This window comes from Alternaria rosae (genome assembly GCF_020736505.1).
Source record: "Alternaria rosae strain MPI-PUGE-AT-0040 chromosome Unknown BKA58scaffold_8, whole genome shotgun sequence".
Lineage (NCBI taxonomy): Eukaryota > Fungi > Ascomycota > Dothideomycetes > Pleosporales > Pleosporaceae > Alternaria > Alternaria rosae.
Genome location: NW_025763577.1, coordinates 1275661 through 1293969, shown reverse-complemented (window position 1 = coordinate 1293969; position 18309 = coordinate 1275661). Strand labels below are relative to the sequence as shown.

The window sequence follows — 18309 nt, the reverse complement described above, 5'->3', positions numbered from 1 at the left end:
GAGACTTGTTTTGAAGGAAAATTGTTGAATTAAGTGGTATGTATTAGGGATAGAAGAGAGAGAGGTAGGGATTAAAGTAAGTAGGATTGATTGGGGGTTGAAGAGGGTGGTGGCAGCGTTGTTGTGATTGTGAGGGCGTGTTTTGGCGGAGTGGGAGTTGGGGTGAAAGTGAGAGGGAGAAGTAGCGAACGCCGCGCGGTTGACTGACTGTGGGGTGTGCAGAGACATGAACCAGCAACAACACTGACAATGACATGAAGCAAGAGAAGAGACTGACATGTAAAAGCGAGGAGATCGAGTACCAACTGTGTGAGGTTCTTGACTTGAGGACGAACAGGGTAAAGGAAGGAATACCAACAGCACGATGATCCCCTCACCTGAAATACGACAGTCGATTCTGTAGCTAAGCTTACATGTCTGATATGTTACAGTATATACAGGTATCATTGCAGTCATGACATCACACTATACGCGTTCACTCACCCAGATGGCGCCTCTACATCCTCCTCTTATAACTTCATTCAGCAGATCATATGGCTTCGCGCTCTTGGCATCATTCTCCACCGCATGGTCCAGATGCTCTAGCTCTTCATCTCTAATCCGCCGCAATTCAACCACCAACTTGTCCAGCTCGGGCCCCAGGCTCTCACCCCGCTCCTCGCACTTGTTCGCCCAGTCTAGCAGCACGCGTACCTGCTCATTGTAGTGGTTACCAATCTCTGTCTCGACGGCCTCTGTGCATGCCATGGCGGCCTCGCGGCCCATGACAGCGGTCGACCACCCGAGCATGCTCGCCGCAGCGGTCCATATGGGCGTCATTGCGGTAGGTCGTATGCGGTGCTTGGATATGACCTCGTTGAAGAACTTGTAGTGGCCGGCTTCTTGGTCGTACATGTGTTTCATCAGCGGTCGCAAGTGCGGGTGTGACCGTGTGAGGACGGGCGATTGGGCAGCGTAGATGAGGATGGCGGCGAGTTCACCCGTCTGGTTCACTCGCAGCGCGGAAGAGAGGAACTCCTGCTGCTGCTGCGTGAGCGGCCGTATGGGTTTGCCATTCCTCTGCGTTTGTAGTGAAGGCGGTGATTGCGCGGAGTCGGGCTGTGAAGGCGGGGGTTGCGGTGCGGAGATGGTGCTGGCCAGGCGTGACGTTTGACGTGGTGCGCATGTGGTACTGGGGGCAAGAAAGTCGAGCACAGGGTATTGGAGGCTGCGACGGGCCACGTTGCGCGATAATGCCCGCGGTGAGAGCAAGACGGGGGACATGTTCTAGGCTGGGCTATTGTACAATACGAGTGAAGGACAGATGCTATTGTTCTCGAATTGAGAGAGTCGGACAATAGGCGGGTGAGGTATGATGCGCTCAAGGCACGCTAACACGACCCACTTTTCAACGCGGCATGGCCTGAGCGCAACGAGCGTTTCCCCGACCTTTGGACTTCCCACGTTCTTCTTTCATCCTCTTCCCCCCCCTAATCACGCCCAAACTCACTCACGGCACCCTTCGCGACACCGGGTCCGTCTCCAACTCGCCTCCACGATCCAGGATTTATCGCGAAATCCTCGCCAATCCCTTGCAACATGTCGGCCGATGATATCGACGACGAGCTCTTCGCCCTCGCTGGCGGTGACGAAGATGCAGACGTCGAAGAAGGCGAGGCGTGAGTACCATCTCTCACCTATCATTCTCCTCCTCTGCCTCTGCCTCGCTACTTTCCCTCGCTTCTACTTCCACTCTCCGCTCCGCTCTACTCTCCACCGATCGCTCAACCCCCTACCGCAACATGGCGCTGACTCCACGTAGCTCGTCGCCCGCAGCCTCATCGCCAAACTCGTTAGGATCCGACGCCATGGACGAGTCGGATTCAGATCGCGACGATGACGTACCAGAGCGCTCCGCAGACGTCCCTTACCCCCTAGAGGGCAAGTACATCGACGAATCAGACAAGCGCCGCATCCTTGGCCTATCGCAGCTGGAGCGGGAAGAGATCCTCGGTCAGCGCGCCGAGGAGATGAGCAGCGCCAACTTCAAGGCCGAGCTCGCCAGGCGCGCCGCCAACGTCCAGAACGACAGGAAGCGCAAGGCTGATTCCGAGGACGCCGACGAGCGCAGGAGCACTCGCCCCAAGGTACAACCGCGGAAGAACGAGAAGCTCGAGGCATACAAGCGTGAGCGAGAGCAGCGTGGCCAGCAACGACAGCGGAACGACGACCGACGCAGTGGCCGCAGGCGGTCCAGCTCGGGAGATCGTGACGGTGGCTCAGATGTCGACGCTGATGGTGAGAGCGACGTCGAGTGGGACGACCGGGCACCAGAGAAGGCCCGCGAAGAGCTGCCTGCCACTCTACGCGATTTCGAGTCGGTTCGTGTTGGTCGAGGATTCTTCTCAGAAGTCTGCTTCCACCCAGGCTTCGAAGAGGCTCTGACTGGCGCATTTGGACGTGTGGGCGTTGGCCAGGACGCGCAACGGCGGACACTATACAAGATGGCGCAAATCAAGGGTACGCACGACACCAGCTTTATCACAGACTATGCTAACATGCTATGCAGGCTTCTCAGCTGGCAAACCATACGTTTTTGACGGCAAGGACGGTAAGCGCGTCGCGACTGACCAGTACGTTATTGCGCAACACGGCTCCGTCAAGAAGGACTACCAGTTCCAATTCATGTCCAACCAACGCTTCACCGAGAACGACCTCGACATCTACCGGCAATCTCTCATAGAGACCAACGCCAAGGTCCCCACACAATCCTTCCTCCAGCGGAAATACGACGACCTCAAGGCGCTCCAAAACCACCACTGGACCGACGCCGACATTAGCGCGCGCATCGCCAAGTCCAAGAAGTACGCCCATCTCCTCAACCGCCCCAATGCCGACGCCCAGCCCAAGATCGCAACGCAATCAGAAACAGCCGCGGCCCGCATCGCCGAACTGAACCGCAAGAATCGCATCCAGGAAGCCGAGCGCGTCCGCAAAGCTCAATTCGACCAACAGCGCCAGAAGAAGATGGAGCAGAAGAAGGAACTTGCTAGGCGCAAGGCCGAAGAAGAAGCCCGCAAGGCGCAGGAAGAAGAGGCGCTCAAGAAGAGTAACAACCTTGATGTCGATGCGCTGTTCGATGGCGATGGCTCCAGCAGAGCGAGCACGCCCAACCCGCAGCAGCCGCAGAAGAAGAAGACGGAGCGGAAAGGACTGCCGACGTTTAGGAAGCCGAAGATGGACGACGATATCATTGCTAGTATGGATATTGGCATGGATATTGAGATTTGAGCTGCCTGTCATGCGTATGACTCGGTTTGGTATGGTGCTAGTGTTGGGCTTTGGCTTGCCTTCTTTTCCAGCTTGACCTTTTCTATTATAGACGAAGACACCAAAAGCTTGAATGTTTTGGGTTCTTAGCATTGCGTGGTGTTTGAGGTTGCCGGTTGCTTGAGACTCCATAGGTGGATGGGGATGTCTTGGTATCCATGTTCTTTTCGTGCCGATATCTGGTATTCATTCACAAATTAGTATTATATACCAAAGAACTTTATTTTCGAGATCAGCTCGTACGCTCATGCCATGTCACGACATGTCAAAAGCAGTCACGACATCTTGGAACGAAGCTTGTTGTAGAAAACCTTGTAGATTTTACAACGCTCTCCCCCTAATCTTACTACATAATCCCCTCTACGTCTCAAAAACCTGTTCCACATCCCCGAAATCGCCCCGTTCCCTACACTCCCAATACCCGTCCTTTCCGCCCTTGAGCCTCCAAACCTCCTCGTCGCCCAGCGCCGCCGCCTCCACAGCACCCACCTTGGTAAACCACCTAGGCTGCCACTCCTGACCATGTTCCTCGAGCACACGCCTGCGACTACGCTGTCTCTCTTCCAATCTCGCCTTCAACGCCTCGGCCTTGTCCACATCACCGTCTTCGAGGGCCCGCTGATCAGGTCGCAAACGGGAATCAGTGGGTGCCATGTGATCTTGCTCGATAGACGTGACTTGATTGAGTGCAGCAGCGAAAGTGGTAAGACCGTAGTGTTTCTCTGCTTTATCAACCAGGTCACCTGTTTTCCAGATTGTTTTTCCGGTGGGTTGACCGGCTGAAGTGAGTTGGAGGTCTGATGTCCATTTCCCTGTCAGACCCATGGGCAGCACGGAACCCGTGCCGTCGAAGACCTGGACGGAGACTTCTTCTGAGCGGCCGGCGAACATGCCGCCGGCTTTGAATGTGCACACGGCTTTTGCGCCTGTCGTTTCGGAGATGATGGTCATGGTGCCGGAGGGCTCGAGGTACTTTTCACCCGCGATGACGTTGCGCAGGTAGGATGTGGCGAGCGTCCAGGAGTAGTGTTCGCCTGAGGCGTGGAGGAAGATGCGAACGCGGCCTTCGGTGTTGATTTCGGCGCTCTTGCCCCAGAACTTTTGCATGGGCGTAGGGGATTGCACGAATGTCCATTCGGAGGCTTCGGCTTGGCAGGCCATGCGGACGGGGCGGTGGACGACTTTTTCCGCGAAGAAGCGGAAACCTTTGTCTTCGCGGACTAGTTCGTAGGTTTCGCCTAGCATGGGGTTGAAGGGCTTGCGGATGGCGCGGTCTTTGACGCGGGCGTTGCTGAAGGCTGAGATGGCGAAGGCGGCCATGTAGGCGAGACGTTCGCCATTTTCTGGGGTTGCGGTTACTGCGGCGTCGAGCAGCTCGCTGTATTCTAGTTGTTCTGCTAGTCGTTGCAGCGCGGATGTGGGCTCGTTGGCTGAGACCGGCATGGCGATGGTTGACAAGTCTTTGCCGACATTCTTTCTGAAGAACGCGATGAGACTCGGGGGTTGAACCTTCGGGGCCGGAACTGTGCCCCGACGTTTTACAGGCTCAAGTGGCAGAGGTGTGAGGGACTTGGGACGTGTGGGGAAGAGTGCTGGAGTGGTTTCTCGCGACATGCGAGGTCGATCCAGCATTCCCACACTGCCATTCTCCGAAGAAGACTCCGACTCGCCATCTGAATCGGCATCTGGTGACTGCTCACGTTCACGGCTATCCTCTTGACTGTCACGGCGGATAGTCAGAAGCTGCGACTTGCTCGCATCGCCATCTGGAGCGTCGAAGAACTCATCTACAGACTCGGCTACTGAGTCAAAGCTGTGCCGTGATCCTACGGCAGAGAGAGGTGCGGCTGGGGGCATCCGTCTTTGTTTGCTCTCGCTAATCAAATCAGCAAAGTCCCTAACAACAGAGTCTAGGTCCCGGAGTAGAGCCATGCAGTTGTCATGGACGCTCTCCTCATGTGTATGGCTTGAGGAGCTCATCATAGTGCTGGCGCGTCCATTGCGTTTGGGTACAGCAAGCGTGCCATTGCCTGCCGGATTCGAGGCAGCACCAGGAGGGACGGCTCCAGGCGATGCAACACCTACTTGCGCTGACACACTCCTCTTGAAAATGCCGGACGGACTTTGAGCGCCGGAACTGCTCGGTTTGCGCTTCCAGAAAGCCATCTTCTCGGGGGCCTTTTGTTCTGGGAAGTAGTCACCCGCCTCGTCGTTGGACGGCGTTGGGGAGAGACTATCACCCATGTTTCTGACGCTCATCGCCGATGATGCGTTGTACTTGGGATCGGTATCTTGTGCCAACCTCCGTACTGCATCTCGTGTACCAGAGACTCTGCCAACTAATGCCTCGACTCTTGCCCATTCGTTCTCTTCGGCCGAATTCAGGACGTGCGGGAGGCTCTGGTATGGGCTGTCCTTGATTTGCAGGGTTGGTGAAGCGACCGCCCCTCTATCTGAAGCCGTTCTTGAGGCGCGATCGAGCGCGTTTTTCCACATCTGGAAGTCCTTCTCATTGTTTGCTCGCAACTGCCAGATCTCCGCGCCAGAATCGACGGATATCTCTCGCGTCTCCTCGTTCGCGCCCACAGCCGCTAGTGACAAAGGTATGGCTCCTCGCAATGCAGAGGAATGGTCGTTCCGATAGTATGAGAGCGTTGAGGATGTGAAGTCCAAGGAGAAGAATCTCCTGGCATAGCCCTGGTTCCTCTTTCTCCTCTTCTTCTGCAGCACTCCTGTGAGGAACGAGGAGCCGGACAGACTGCCTTGTTTCTGCCCGTATTGTGATTTCGGCCGCTCAGCGTAGGCTTGCGGTAAGGATTCGGAGGATTCGATGGGGCCCATGGAGGGGCTTGATTTCGGGAGGCTGGTGGTGCTCGCGCCCGCCATGGCCTGCGCGTAGTGCATGTGGTGACCAGACTTGGGCGCCGCATTAGTCGGATATGTCATGAGGACGAAGGTGGCTGTTTTTGACACGGTCTTGGAAAAGGTGTTGTCAAAGACCAGTCCATACATGCCACCCTCGCCTGGTGGCACGTCGTATGTGCCCATGGATACCAAATCGGCCTCGCATTTCCCATGCCAATGCACCTGCCTCAGCCCGATGGCCGCCAGCTTATCTAACACAACTGTTCTGTCATTTCGCGACGTCGAAGCTCCGCGTCCGCGTGTTGTAGGTGGTTCGAGGGTAGGCGTGCCGGGTCCGGATTCGACGATGGCAGAGGAGGGCAGCTGTGGAGTTGCGCCGGTAGCTGTCCCGGGATGCTTGAAGATGCCGAAGTTGAGCGACTTCTTGTGTGGTTGGACACTCCAGGAGATGGTGTGACCTGACGAGACATTGACCCATCTTACCAGGTACGACTGCCTTCAGTCAGCGAGGAAGCGCGACGTAGACGCTGTACATACCTTGCTATGCACCTCGATGTTCTCCATTCCCGCCATGATTAGACTCTGCTACTACAACTTCTCTTAATCGTATGTTGTCGTGATGGTGGATCTTGGTACAAGCAAATACGCGGGGTTTGCAGGCCTGGAGCGCAAGTGTGTATAAATGTCTGGTGGTCGAGCGAATGCAGGGATCGACGGTGACGATGTTTCCTAGCAGCCGGGCATTTCGGGAGTCGGATTGCTAAGGGTCGGGCGGGTGTTCGGTGACTTGTCAGCTTCACGGTGTGCTGGTGACGATGTTCGCGAGTCGGAATGCGGATGACTGCGAAAGCCGAATAGTAGAGCGCCGATCTGAGGGTAATTTGACCCTTTTCTGTCTCCAGATTACTAGAGAGTACTAAGGAGAAATAGCAAGTTGCTTCTTTGTCACAGCTATGCGAAAAAATGTAGCGCAACGGGCAGAAGATGTTCCAATGCTTGGATGACATGTGTCGACGCGGGCGGTCTACGCGGGCGGCTGGTAGCCAGGGTCTTCAGCCTTACTTACGCCATCTTTTCCTCAGCCACGCCTTTTCCAAGGTTATTCTTGTCCCGATTCCCCCTTTGAGCTACTCGACTGACCGGCTTTCCAGCCACACAGTTTGCGCTGATTATCCGTTCTTCTTCTATCCTGTTTCGCATGCGACAGCAGCATCGGAAAGTAGGTCCTCGCTGCGCGCACGACCTTTGCCGCATTCCCAACGTGCGTCCTGCTTCGGCCGATGCCTGTTTTCCTGCTTTCCGACTCCCGCCATTCCGCTTGATCCGACTGATATCATACCTGACTATGGCCGAATGCTTTCTGGCTTCTGGATCTCGTGACAACGGTCCGCTAGTCGGTACGACGTACGCCCCAGTCGTAGCGCTATACGTATATACGAGCCCCGAACGAGAGGACCTGCGACACCCCGCCTTCACAACAATCCTCGCAAAAACAACCACATCACCAGGTGCTTTCATATATGATCCCTTCCTTTCTCTCCTGGAACTTTTGCACTCATCTTTGCTCGATGTACAAAGTATTGCCGTCTGAGATGGTATGACGGCCCTCTAGCTGCGTTACCGCTGACAAGATCTCGGTCACGCACACCACAGCGTGTCTGCATACCCCGAGAGAACAAATCATCTCACGTACTCTCTCCTATTTGAGCTTGAATCTTCGAGGATCATCAACGCTGCGCCACTGACATTGTCGCCTATACCTTACAACGCCTGGCGCACGTCCTCTGCGCCAGAAGTTTCCACCAGCCACCCCATTTTAAAGGTAAGCCCATGCACAAACATCGCACGTGTTTCACATCAAATCAGATCAGTAATCTGAAGATGAAGAACCTCGACATCGAAACCAAACCACGTCGGTGAGGATGCTAATCGTCCCCCGCTATGCCCGTTCCATCACGGAGCGGCATGTCCCTTCGGCTTCCGAACCAGCATTCCTACGCGTACTACTCACGCGCAGCCCTCTAGTGCATCATGATGCCTTTCCAAAATTATTCCGCGAGCGATACAGTGTCGTATGCGCTCTAGTTCCAATATGTGGGGTATTCGCATACGTCAAGCAATCTCAAGTAATTTACCTGGTTCGCACCTGTAGATCGTCTGGTCCGGAAACCCGGATTAGTTGGGTACTGGTATAATTCTTTCCTTGTTATACTTACCATGCCGTTCTTTTCAGTAACTACCTCTTCACTGTTCTCATTCTACCTGAATTGCGAACAAAGATAGCACAATGGTCAAGTCAATTACCCTCGCGCTATCTCTAGCAACTACCACACTCGCAGCTCCATACACAAACAGTTCATCATGGTCCGGCTGGGCGAACGTAAAACAGCTCTTCGTCTTCGGTGATTCCTACACACAAACCGGCTTCGACGTGAGCGGGACACAACCCAGCGCCTCAAACCCATTCGGCAACCCGGCGTACCCCGGCTACACGTCCTCCAACGGTCCCAACTGGGTCGGCTTCCTCTCTACAACCTACAATGCCAGCGACCTACTCACCTATAACATGGCCTACGGTGGTGCTACTGTTGACTCCGACCTCGTGACACCATACGCCCCCACAGTCATCAGCATGAAGAACCAAGTCCGCAATGAATTCATGCCTACCTACGGTTCGCACCCCGCGACTGCACCCTGGACGTCTTCCTCCTCCCTCTTCGCCTTCTTCATCGGCATCAACGACGTAGGAAACAGCTGGTGGCTCAACAACGCCACGCTCTACGACACCATCTTCTCCGTCTATGCCGACCTTCTCAACGACGTGTACGAAACTGGGGCGCGCAACTTCTTGTTCCTGAGCGTGCCGCCTGTGAATCTTGCGCCGTTGACGCTCAACCAGGATGATGGCGGTTACGCGGTGGAAAACGAGGGGAAGGTTATTTTAGATTGGAATAAGAGGCTTGAGGACATGGTAGCGTCTTTCCAGGCGAATCACACGGGCACGAAGGTGTTTGTGCATGATACGTGGGGGCTGTTCAACAAGGTTATTGAGGATCCCGCAAGTTATGAGCAAACGGCCGGATTGAAGAATGTTACGGGCTACTGTGCGGCGTATATGAAGTAAGTCCTAGATGGAGATCGAAGAGAGCATTACTAACAGATCAATAGTGGGACGCCGGATTGGTATACTAAAGACGCTTCGTGCGAGTATCCAGTTAACGAGTACTTGTGGCTTAACGAGTTGCATCCTACCTTCCCAATTCATAACGCTACAGCAGCTTCGATTGCGGAGTTGTTGAGCAAAGATTAGGCCATGCAGAGAAGGAAATTCAGTGGATAGAGAAACCCTTGAAATGCCCATGTATCTAGGTAAGTGTCACAGGACCAATGGAAGAGATGTGAAGAAGAACAATCAATTCAGAAACGCTATAAAACTACTATTACCAACGACCTAACTGACACAAAGAAAGAAAAGTGTGAACTTTTGTAAAACACGATCAAAACCTGTTGATCGAAACAAGCAAAACCTCTTCCATCACCAGCTACATGACTCAAGGAAATGTGTGAGCTTTCGAACAACGATCAAAACTCGCTAATCAAAACAGACCAAATGCAATCCCTTAGTAGTCAATGTGAGTCTTGAGCGGAGCAACAACACCATTGCCAACCATAGCCCCATGCTGTCCCTGACCATGTCCATGGCCAATGGAGACCAAATCATCACTGCCAAGGCTCCAGTCGGCAATACCGCGGAAGCCGCCCTCCTGGCTCTCCGCCTTGCCAGCACCAAAGGTCTTCGCATCCCACTTCTCGGTGCCCTCAACACCCTTCCACTTGGCCTCCGCGCCAAACACGCGGAAGAGCTGAGCATTAAGGTGTTCGTACTCGTTGTAGCTCTTGGGCCAGCCGCCGTAGCGCTGGTACGCCAACTTGAGAAGGTGCAGGTGCTTGAGCGCTGTGGCGGACTTGTCGAGTGTGTTTGAGTCGACGGCCGCAGGACGAGGTGAGTTGGGTGAGTTCTTAACGTTGACGCCTTCACGGGCGAGGAGCTCGGCGGTGGTGTCGTCTTCGTCGTCGGAGTCGTTGGACGCAGAGGTCTGGTCGTTGACGAGGACACGGAGGATGTCTTCGTGGACGCTGATGGCCTTCTTGAAGTAGTCGGCTGCGAGGCTGGCGGTCTTCTCGCCCTTGGCGGCTTGAGCCTGGTAGGCGTGGCCGGTGGAGGTGTAGAGCTGGGCGAGAAGCTCGTAGGTCTCGATGGTGATGGGCGCGCGGGGACCGTGCGCACGGCGCATGTTGTATGCGATGTCTTCGGCAAGGCGGATGGCTTTGACTTGGTGGTTCGCCAGGTAGCGGGCACAGATGAGACGGCGGCCAAGGTTGAGCAGGACTTCGGCGGGCCATGAGCGCTGGGCATCGCGGGTTTGCCAGAGAGTGGTGAGGAGCCACTCGAGAGTCTCGTAGTCTTCCTGTTCGCCAAGTAGAGCGGACAGGTGGCTCAACTCGTAGAGCTGGACTTGAGCGAAGTTGATCTTGAGGGTCTTGCAAATCTCGAAGATCTGCTTGACGATGCGGTTGGAGAGGTCCAGCATCTTCTTGCGGAGAGTAGCGTCGGGGCACTTCTCACCGTCGCGGCCGACGAGCAGAGAAGCGAGCTTGAAGCCCATGCTGATAGCACGAGGACCGTTGTAACCGTCATGCTTGCGGGCGTAGAGGAATCCGAGGTTAGCGATGTCGTACGCCTCGTGGAACTTCTTCGCCTTGGTGAGCTTGGCGACGCTCTCGTTGCTGGAGAGGATGACGGCGCGGTTGAAGTTCTTGTTGCGTCCGTGGCCGAGATGGTCAAGAATGCCAATGATGAAGATGCGTGGCGACTCCTTGCTGAAGTCCTTGAGGTCCTGGGCGTCGCGCTTGACGAACAGACCAACGGCCTGCTCCTCGACAACCGTGATCATGTCTTGTTGATCGTTGCGGCGCAAGAAGTAGCGGAGAGGGGCGGCAGCGAGCAAGATGTTGGTAAGGCTCTCGTTGTTGTCCAGAGTCGAGTGGAACTGCACCCAGTAGATGTACTCCATAGTCAGATCAGCGTAGATCTCCGAGAAGCCAATGCTGAGGTCCCTGCGCAGGTTATACTGGAGAGACGCCAGGAAGGCAATGGCGGTGCGGCTGCTCTTTGTCAAGTCGAACGACCACTTGGAAGCGTTGCGAGCATCCTTGGCGCAGATCTGACGGTGAAGCTCTTGAACCATGGCATGTGCAGTGCTGGTCTGCTCGATGGCCTGGAAGGTCGCGGCAATAGACTTGGCCGACTCAATCTGCTTCTGCGACGAAGTCTCCTTGGAAACAATCTCAGAAACAGCCTTTGAGATCTGCTTAACCGCAACGTCCGACTTCTGCTGGCGCGAGTACAAAGATGCAAGCTCTCTCAAGCTAGTGAGCGAGGACTCGTGGCTGTAGCCGTTCTCGCGGGTAGATTGCTGGAACTGCGACTCAGACATGCTCAGAGCACGCTGTACAGTCTCAGCCTTCATATTGCTAGACAGCGAAGAGTGCATCTGCTTGACGTAAAGAGACGACAAGGCTTGGTTGATCTCAGTGGTGCTGGTGGTGGTCGTAACCTGCTTGCCGGACTGTTGGACAGCCTCGTAGAGCGCGATAGCCTCGGACATGTGCGCCTCGCTGCTTTGGGCAACCTGAGCAAGCGCAAGGGTAGCGTTGACAGCAGTAGTCGACTCAGCACCAAAGACGGCAATGGCAGTCTCGCGGTACTGCTTGGTAACATTGTAGAGCTCAGACCAGTTGGCCTTGGTCTCCTCCAGGCACTGGTAGTATCGCTCGTATAGAGTCTCGACGAACTTGACGTCGGTGAAGACCTTATGCTGCTTGGTCTGACGAACGAAGGTGTTCCACAAGACTCCGTAGAAGGTCACAGCCTCCGCATACCTGCGATCTTCCCAGTAGGTGACAGTAACTACCAGCATGGCGTCAAGAGCGTCCTTGTGGCAGACATCAGAGTCTTTGTTGAGTGCAGTGATGATCTGCAGGTAGTAGTCGAGCCAGTAGCCGTGGTTGCGAGGGTGGCTGCGACATCTCTGAGCCAAGATGTACAAGGTCTGGATGGTGAGCTCGTGGGTGTGTCCGAGACGTGCGCGGTACACGACCAAGATCTCCTGGTAGGTGCTGATAGCCTTGTCTGCGTAGCCGTGCTTGTCGTAGAAGTTGATCAGCAGGTTCTTCGACCTCTCGAATGTGGCCTTGTCAACCTTCTCAGTGACCAAGACCGCGCGGAAGAAGCGGTTGTACACATCGTCGACTTTGTCCAGCTGGCGCGTCTGCAAGTAGCACTCAGCGAGACGCTCGACGAGCTCAATCGACTCTTGAGTGAACACAGTCGCCATTGTGACGTCATGGATGGAATTGGCAAGGAACGAAGACCAAGTGCGCTGCAGAGTCGCGTGAATGACGTTGATGGCAGCGGTGTAGTTCTTCTTCGACATATGTTGAGTGACAAGCTGCTTAGCTAGCGACATAGTGCTTGCCTCGACTGTCTTGGAGCTTGCGATGGTCGAGAAGAATACATCTTGGTATACAGACTCCGATACAGTAGTGGTAGTAGTAGTTCCGGTGCTGTTCAGGCTGTGTTGCACGAGCTCCTTCGAAGTCTCAGACAATTGCTGGCTGACCTCGCGAGACTCGCTAGTCTCCTGAGAGCTCATGTTCTTGTGGTATGAGTTAGCGAACTTGAAGATTGAGAGCGCTTGAGAGTGGGCGTTCATGCTCCTCATCTCTTTGCCAACAGTAAGAAGACGCGACACGATGCTGTTCGCGAAGGACAGCTGGTGCGACTCGTACTGTTGCCAGACTGATGACAAGATGGCGGTAGACTCGCTGGTGCGCTTCTGGTTCTTCAAGAACTGAGCATACGAGGTGGCGATCTCGATGTTCTTCTCATGCCATTCCACAGATTGGACGGTGCGGCACTTGGATGAGACTTCCATCCAAAGCTCGACGTACATCCTTTCAGCCTCCGCAAACCTCTTCATTGAGAGAAGCTTCTGGATCTGAATCAACTGAGCGTTGATAGTGGAGATGGTGAGAGCTTCGATACTCTCCTCTTCGTCTTGGTCATGTTCGAAAGAGAAGTCGTCGTATATCTCAAGCTCGCGATCGCCTGTATCCTTTCCAAGAGTGACCTTGAGGTGATCATTGATGTCATGGGCCTGATGTGAGTCCCTACCGTAAAGCTGGATGGTCGCGTCCTGGATGAGGCGATAGATCTCGATAGACTTTTCCTCTTCGTTGATGGTCGCGTAGAGCTGCGCGAGAAGCTTGCGGGTCTCGATGACCAACTCAGAAGTGCTTCCGTACTGGCGCTCATAAGTCGTGATTAGAACCTTGAGGATCTCCTCACGATGGGTCATGATCTCAGTCCTCGTGGTGGTAGTCTGGGTCTCAGTGATCTTCAAGAACTGACTAGCACACTCCAGAGTCAACGGGTGCATGTCAGACAAGACCTTTCGGCTGACGAAGGTACACAGGTAGAGGTACTTGGTCGCTTCCGGGATGTTGGAGATGAGCAGGTAGCTCGTGGCGATTGACAGGTACGTCTGAAGAAGACCAGGGTGATTTTCTGGGAGGGTGCTCTTGCGGAGGACTACCACAAGTTTTTGCAGGTCCAAAGCCTCGGGGATAGGAAGTTGAGTATCCCAGCAGTACGACTCCAAAATGGGGAACATGGTGCTGTTGGGGAATACCTTCTGGAGCTCGGCCGTAGGCTTGAACTCGCCAGTAGACTTGGGAGCCAATGGAGACTGCTGAAGATGCAGAACCCAGTACCGTACTGCGTACTCAAGGAAAGGATGCCTCCTGAACAGCCTGTCGGGAGTGGTAGGGTCGAAAGTATCGAAAGTTGGCTCGGTGTTGTGGTCCTTCAGGGTGTGCTTGGTGTAAGCAAGAACCCTGAGAAGCATGTCTGTCTCACTATCCTTCAAAGGAATGGGGATCTTTCCGTTGGCAGAGAAGTCATGAAGGGTGGAGTGAATGACAGGGTGCTTGAAACGAACAATGCGTTGATGCAGAGTGAACAGCGGCTCAAGCGTCCTAAAGATCTCGTTCGTGTTGACACCTTTATCAGTTACAGTGCTGCGCTGCACGTCGACTGAGAACAAGGTGTTGATCTCGTCAATTGTGAGCGGTCGCTCAGCAGCCAAGACCCATGATAGCAAGGTCTTTGCATCGTTGGTCGGGTTGAGAGCATTGAAAAGCTTGAGTGTAAGGTCCTGCACAGACGGCTTCGACGACTCAAAGCTCTCCAAAGTCTTGATCAAAGCATCCGGCGACTTCTGTGTGTTGAGCAACTCGCAAGTCAAAGTGACATGGAGGAAAGACCCGTTGGCCATGAGGATGATACGGTCCAACAGCTGCTCTTGGTCGAAAGGACGCTGGCCGTGGAAGTGGTGGTTGTGGATTAAGGCTCGCAGTGCAACGGCGTGAAGGTCGTCACGAACATCCTCCTTAGCGATCTGATGCTGGACTCCCTTGGCCGAAGTTGGCATCTTCATGGAAGACGACAATGTGATGAGTCTGACTCCGTGACCTTGCTGGGTCACCTTGGCCAACCTCTCAAGCAGATCAGCAGGGCTGAAACCACCCATAGCTTGGACAGAGGCGCTGTTGGAGGCGGCGATCTCATCAAGACCGTCAACGACCATCACCAGCTCGTTACTACCGGATACGGGCTGCTGAAGAGCCTCGCCTAGTGCCTGCCAAAGAGTCTCCTCGTAGGCCTTAATATCATCGGAGCTTCTGCATCGGTTGTATGCATTGAAAAGAGCGTGATACACACCCATGTTACCGATGCGAAGGTTGAGCAGCTGGTACAAGAGCGACTTTACCACTGCCAAAGAAGTGGCGGCAGTTGGAATGTCGGGAGACAATGAACAGAAGAGTGTGTCGTACTGCTTCTTGCTCATAGGTCGCTGCAATCGCTCGACGATCGATCCCGCCAATGTAGTCTTTCCAGCGCCCGACTGACCGGTAACAAGGAAGACCTTGTTCTCGCTCTGGAAAAACCTGGTCATGTGCTTGTTGAACCAGAGACAGGTGAACTCGGCTTGGTTGTCCACATATGTCTCGTGGTCTCTGGTGATGGCGGCAATGACACGGTCTTGCGAAGCCAACCAGCGGCTCAAGTGCTGAACATCAATAGCCTCACCTTCTTCGAACTCTCCGCCTTCGATCTGGGACTGCCAAATCAACTCAACGACGGTGTTCTGGCGAGTACGGAAAGCATCAATGGTCTCACCAAAGAGCTCAAAGATGTCAAGCGTTGTTCTGCCGGGAGTCATGCCCTTTACTGTCTTGTAGAACTTGATCGCAACGTCCACTACAAGGGTAATAAGATCTGTGTACAGCAAGCAGATTTGCTCGCGGATCTCCGAACTACCTGAAGTCAACAGCTCTGAGCGGTGCAGAACTGATTGGAACGACATGGCGAACTTGTAGAAGACAGAGAAGGCCTTGTCAAGAGCCTCGGAGTTGTGGTGGCTCAACTCGAGAAGGAGTTGTGCATGTCCATATCCGATGGTAGCAGCTGAACTGCTGTCCTGAGCGAATGGCTTAACAGCTTGCTCAAACTTGTGAAGCTGCTCAGCGAAGTAAAGCGCACGAATCAGAACTTTGTCCCAGCGACTACCCTTGTGAGGGAGAGTGGTCAGGCGTTCAGATCTGATCCATTCAAGGAAGGCGACGTAAGAGACGTTGCCGATGCTCTGGAACACACCAGCGCCGAGCTCGGCCATGCTTCTCTTCCGGAGAGAGGCTGCCGAGTCCTGGACCATGGATGTTTGGTAATTGTTGCCATTTGCTCGCTTCAAGTTGTTGAACGACGATTTCATCATGCTGAAGTTTCCGCTAGTCGCGCGAGAAGAGGTGAATGATGGGAGACGTCCCTTCGAACGGAAGAGGGCTTGAGGTGACTGTGGTGGAGAGAACACAGCAGATGAGCCGTTCGCGCCGTTCGTCTGTTGCCTAGACGAGGTGGGTCTGGGTGATTGCATGATGGGCGATGGAGGCTGTGGAGATTTGATGGTGACCACGGACTCAGATGAGATGTTGGAGCTCACTGAGAAACGTATGGGAGATGGGGAAGGAGGACTGTCTGGCTGCGGAGACAGGTCAAAAATAAGCTCCGTGTTACGGCGAGCTGGGGAGGGTGTTGTGGGAGCAACACGAGATGAGGTAGATGCAGGAGAGTCCGAAGGAATTGACTCTGTGAGTGGCAAGGTGTTCCTTATCACTGGACTGGGTCGTACAATAGGTTCTGGTGCTGGCTGGAGATTAAGCGCAGGTACTGCCGGAGTGGAGTAGCTGATCTGTGCCGGAGAGGGTCGACCTTTGGTGACTGGTAATGACGACGGCGAAGATGAATACTTCGTGGAAGGAGGAGACGAGGTTACGTCGGTCTCGATCGATGCAATGGAGGCAGAGCGTCTATTAAGATCTTGTGAATCTACGGATGCCTGGGAGGAGCGCTTCTTTTTATGTCTCTCTACGAAGCTGGATCAGTATGAGGTTATGTTGGGGACGGGAGGTTGACTCACTGAAAATCTGTAACATGAGTTGAAAGGAACATGGAAGATATGCACTCCAATGATACACAGGTCGTCTCTATATATCCCGATGCTTTCAAAAGCTACGATCAGATGCGGCAGAGCTCACAGACCACGAGCGGGGCGCATGTACTTTGATAGTATGGATCAACAGCTTGTCGTCATGGTGTGAGCTTGCGAATATTCCCGATGAGCATCAACAGCTCTACGCGCATGAGCTAGTCCGTCGAACCAGGATGAGCTTTGTGGATGGCTCAAGACAGCCCTAGAGTCGATAATGCAGGTCGGCGATCATGCATCATAACCGAGCTTGACACGTCTGGTACGTCGTTTTTGGCATGAGTGAGTGCATTGACGCGCACGCATGGTGCAGGAGCTCCACCGTACGGAGTACGTGGGGAGGCTGCGCTTGCTCCGTAGTCGAATGAACTAGGCCAATGCAACTAAAGACCCAGCCGGAGTGGGGAAGCTCGAGCTATGGCGATTTGTTTTGGACAAATGCCGCAACGACTCGAGACAATCGTTTGCAAGGAGCGGGGCTCAGTCAATCTACGCGAAGGTTATCCAAGACCGGTCAACAAGAGTACCATTTTGGGAGCTTTGTCACCAGCCTGGTACAGCTGAGAGGCTGCACATCGATGGCATGGCGTCCAGTGAAGCCATCTGGAGTCTTCGTGGTCGAGATTCTCCGTCCCTCAGAACCTGCTTAGATCTGCAGTCTTTCGGAGCCCATGCTAGACTGTCGGAGAAGAAGATTCCAATAGAGTGGTAACCGTACCGCATCCACGACATGTTTTCTGCAGGAGGAGAAATCACATGCCTGGCGTTTCATTTTTTTTCATGATTGTTTTTCCATCACCACGCCTTGCCCCTCTCCACTCCCGTCAAACACGTCCTCTTTCCGTAGTTGACGAGGCGGCGAGCACAGGCACCGCCGTTGGGGTGCAATGTCGTTCTCAACAGCGTGGGCAAGCCACGATAGCCTGCAAGCGAGCAGCCTGTTAGCTGCTTCATCAATGGTCGGCGACCACGTCTGCCGTGGCTCTAGATGAAAGTACGGGAAACCTCGCTAGTGCTGATGGAGTTTAGGATGTAGGCGGGGTTGACCGAAGTCCTATAGTGTGGATCTCATGGCCCGCGACGAGAGCTGAACTGTCGCAATTAGGCCAGGTGGATCTGCGGGTGGAGGAACGGTCCTCCCGCTCTTGGGTCAAGCGGCCCACTCACATCGCTCCTCGCCGACATCTGCAAGCCTCAGGATGGATCTGCTTCTAGCATCATCGATGGGCGGCCCGCTAAGGCAGAGTGCAGAGCTGATGGGAGCAGGGGAGGCCCACCACTCACGTCGATCGATTGCGCTGCCGGAAATCGGGACAGGATACGTCCGGGATCTGAGTAGAGCCATTCCCCAGCCTCGGAGTGAAGTCGTCGATGTGTCTTTGGCTTTCGGCATTTTCCTTTTAGCCTTCCCCGTCGATTCGCGCTTCCACGGCAGGGCTCGGTTATCGAACCGCGACACCATCGT

At 54.4% G+C, this 18309-nt stretch overlaps 5 protein-coding genes across 5 annotated transcripts; 2 read left to right on the top strand and 3 right to left on the bottom strand.

The window, feature by feature from the left end:
* Positions 1-361: 361 nt before the first annotated feature.
* On the bottom strand, positions 362-1335 carry BKA58DRAFT_227689 (catabolite repression protein CAT5). Its single transcript, XM_046166405.1, has one exon. It carries the CDS (start codon positions 1261-1263, stop codon positions 466-468), a length of 798 nt encoding a protein of 265 aa, XP_046022749.1. The 5' UTR covers positions 1264-1335; the 3' UTR covers positions 362-465.
* A 107-nt stretch (positions 1336-1442) lies between these two features.
* BKA58DRAFT_390185 (uncharacterized protein) lies at positions 1443-3632 on the top strand. Its single transcript, XM_046170820.1, has 3 exons — positions 1443-1658; positions 1802-2499; positions 2549-3632. The coding sequence occupies exons 1-3, from the start codon at positions 1579-1581 to the stop codon at positions 3268-3270; spliced, it is 1500 nt and encodes a 499-aa protein (XP_046022748.1). The 5' UTR covers positions 1443-1578; the 3' UTR covers positions 3271-3632.
* BKA58DRAFT_227655 (Oxysterol-binding protein-domain-containing protein) lies at positions 3508-6991 on the bottom strand. The gene is made up of 2 exons (XM_046166404.1): positions 6712-6991; positions 3508-6666 (listed from the first exon to the last, which is right to left on the bottom strand). Exons 1-2 carry the CDS (start codon positions 6745-6747, stop codon positions 3670-3672), a joined length of 3033 nt encoding a protein of 1010 aa, XP_046022747.1. The 5' UTR covers positions 6748-6991; the 3' UTR covers positions 3508-3669.
* Positions 6992-8109: 1118 nt separating this feature from the next.
* BKA58DRAFT_227635 (uncharacterized protein) lies at positions 8110-9639 on the top strand. Its single transcript, XM_046166403.1, has 2 exons — positions 8110-9294; positions 9343-9639. The coding sequence occupies exons 1-2, from the start codon at positions 8462-8464 to the stop codon at positions 9482-9484; spliced, it is 975 nt and encodes a 324-aa protein (XP_046022746.1). The 5' UTR covers positions 8110-8461; the 3' UTR covers positions 9485-9639.
* Positions 9640-9794: 155 nt separating this feature from the next.
* BKA58DRAFT_365963 (uncharacterized protein) lies at positions 9795-16923 on the bottom strand (the record flags this gene model as incomplete). Its single annotated transcript, XM_046168880.1, has 2 exons — positions 16776-16923; positions 9795-16723 (listed from the first exon to the last, which is right to left on the bottom strand). Exons 1-2 carry the CDS (start codon positions 16789-16791, stop codon positions 9795-9797), a joined length of 6945 nt encoding a protein of 2314 aa, XP_046022745.1. The 5' UTR covers positions 16792-16923.
* Positions 16924-18309: the final 1386 nt, after the last annotated feature.

What these genes read in the sequence shown, in the direction of transcription:
- BKA58DRAFT_227635 (XM_046166403.1), top strand. Translation starts at nt 8,462, where the DNA reads ATGGTCAAGTCAATTACCCTCGCGCTATCTCTAGCAACTACCACACTC. An exon ending in TACTGTGCGGCGTATATGAA is followed by an intron (nt 9,295 to 9,342) that starts GTAAGTCCTAGA and finishes ACAGATCAATAG; the next exon opens with TGGGACGCCGGATTGGTATA.
- BKA58DRAFT_227689 (XM_046166405.1), bottom strand. Translation starts at nt 1,263, where the DNA reads ATGTCCCCCGTCTTGCTCTCACCGCGGGCATTATCGCGCAACGTGGCC.
- BKA58DRAFT_390185 (XM_046170820.1), top strand. Translation starts at nt 1,579, where the DNA reads ATGTCGGCCGATGATATCGACGACGAGCTCTTCGCCCTCGCTGGCGGT. An exon ending in GACGTCGAAGAAGGCGAGGC is followed by an intron (nt 1,659 to 1,801) that starts GTGAGTACCATC and finishes GACTCCACGTAG; the next exon opens with CTCGTCGCCCGCAGCCTCAT. An exon ending in CAAGATGGCGCAAATCAAGG is followed by an intron (nt 2,500 to 2,548) that starts GTACGCACGACA and finishes CATGCTATGCAG; the next exon opens with GCTTCTCAGCTGGCAAACCA.
- BKA58DRAFT_227655 (XM_046166404.1), bottom strand. Translation starts at nt 6,747, where the DNA reads ATGGCGGGAATGGAGAACATCGAGGTGCATAGCAAG. An exon ending in ACATCGAGGTGCATAGCAAG is followed by an intron (nt 6,667 to 6,711) that starts GTATGTACAGCG and finishes GACTGAAGGCAG; the next exon opens with TCGTACCTGGTAAGATGGGT.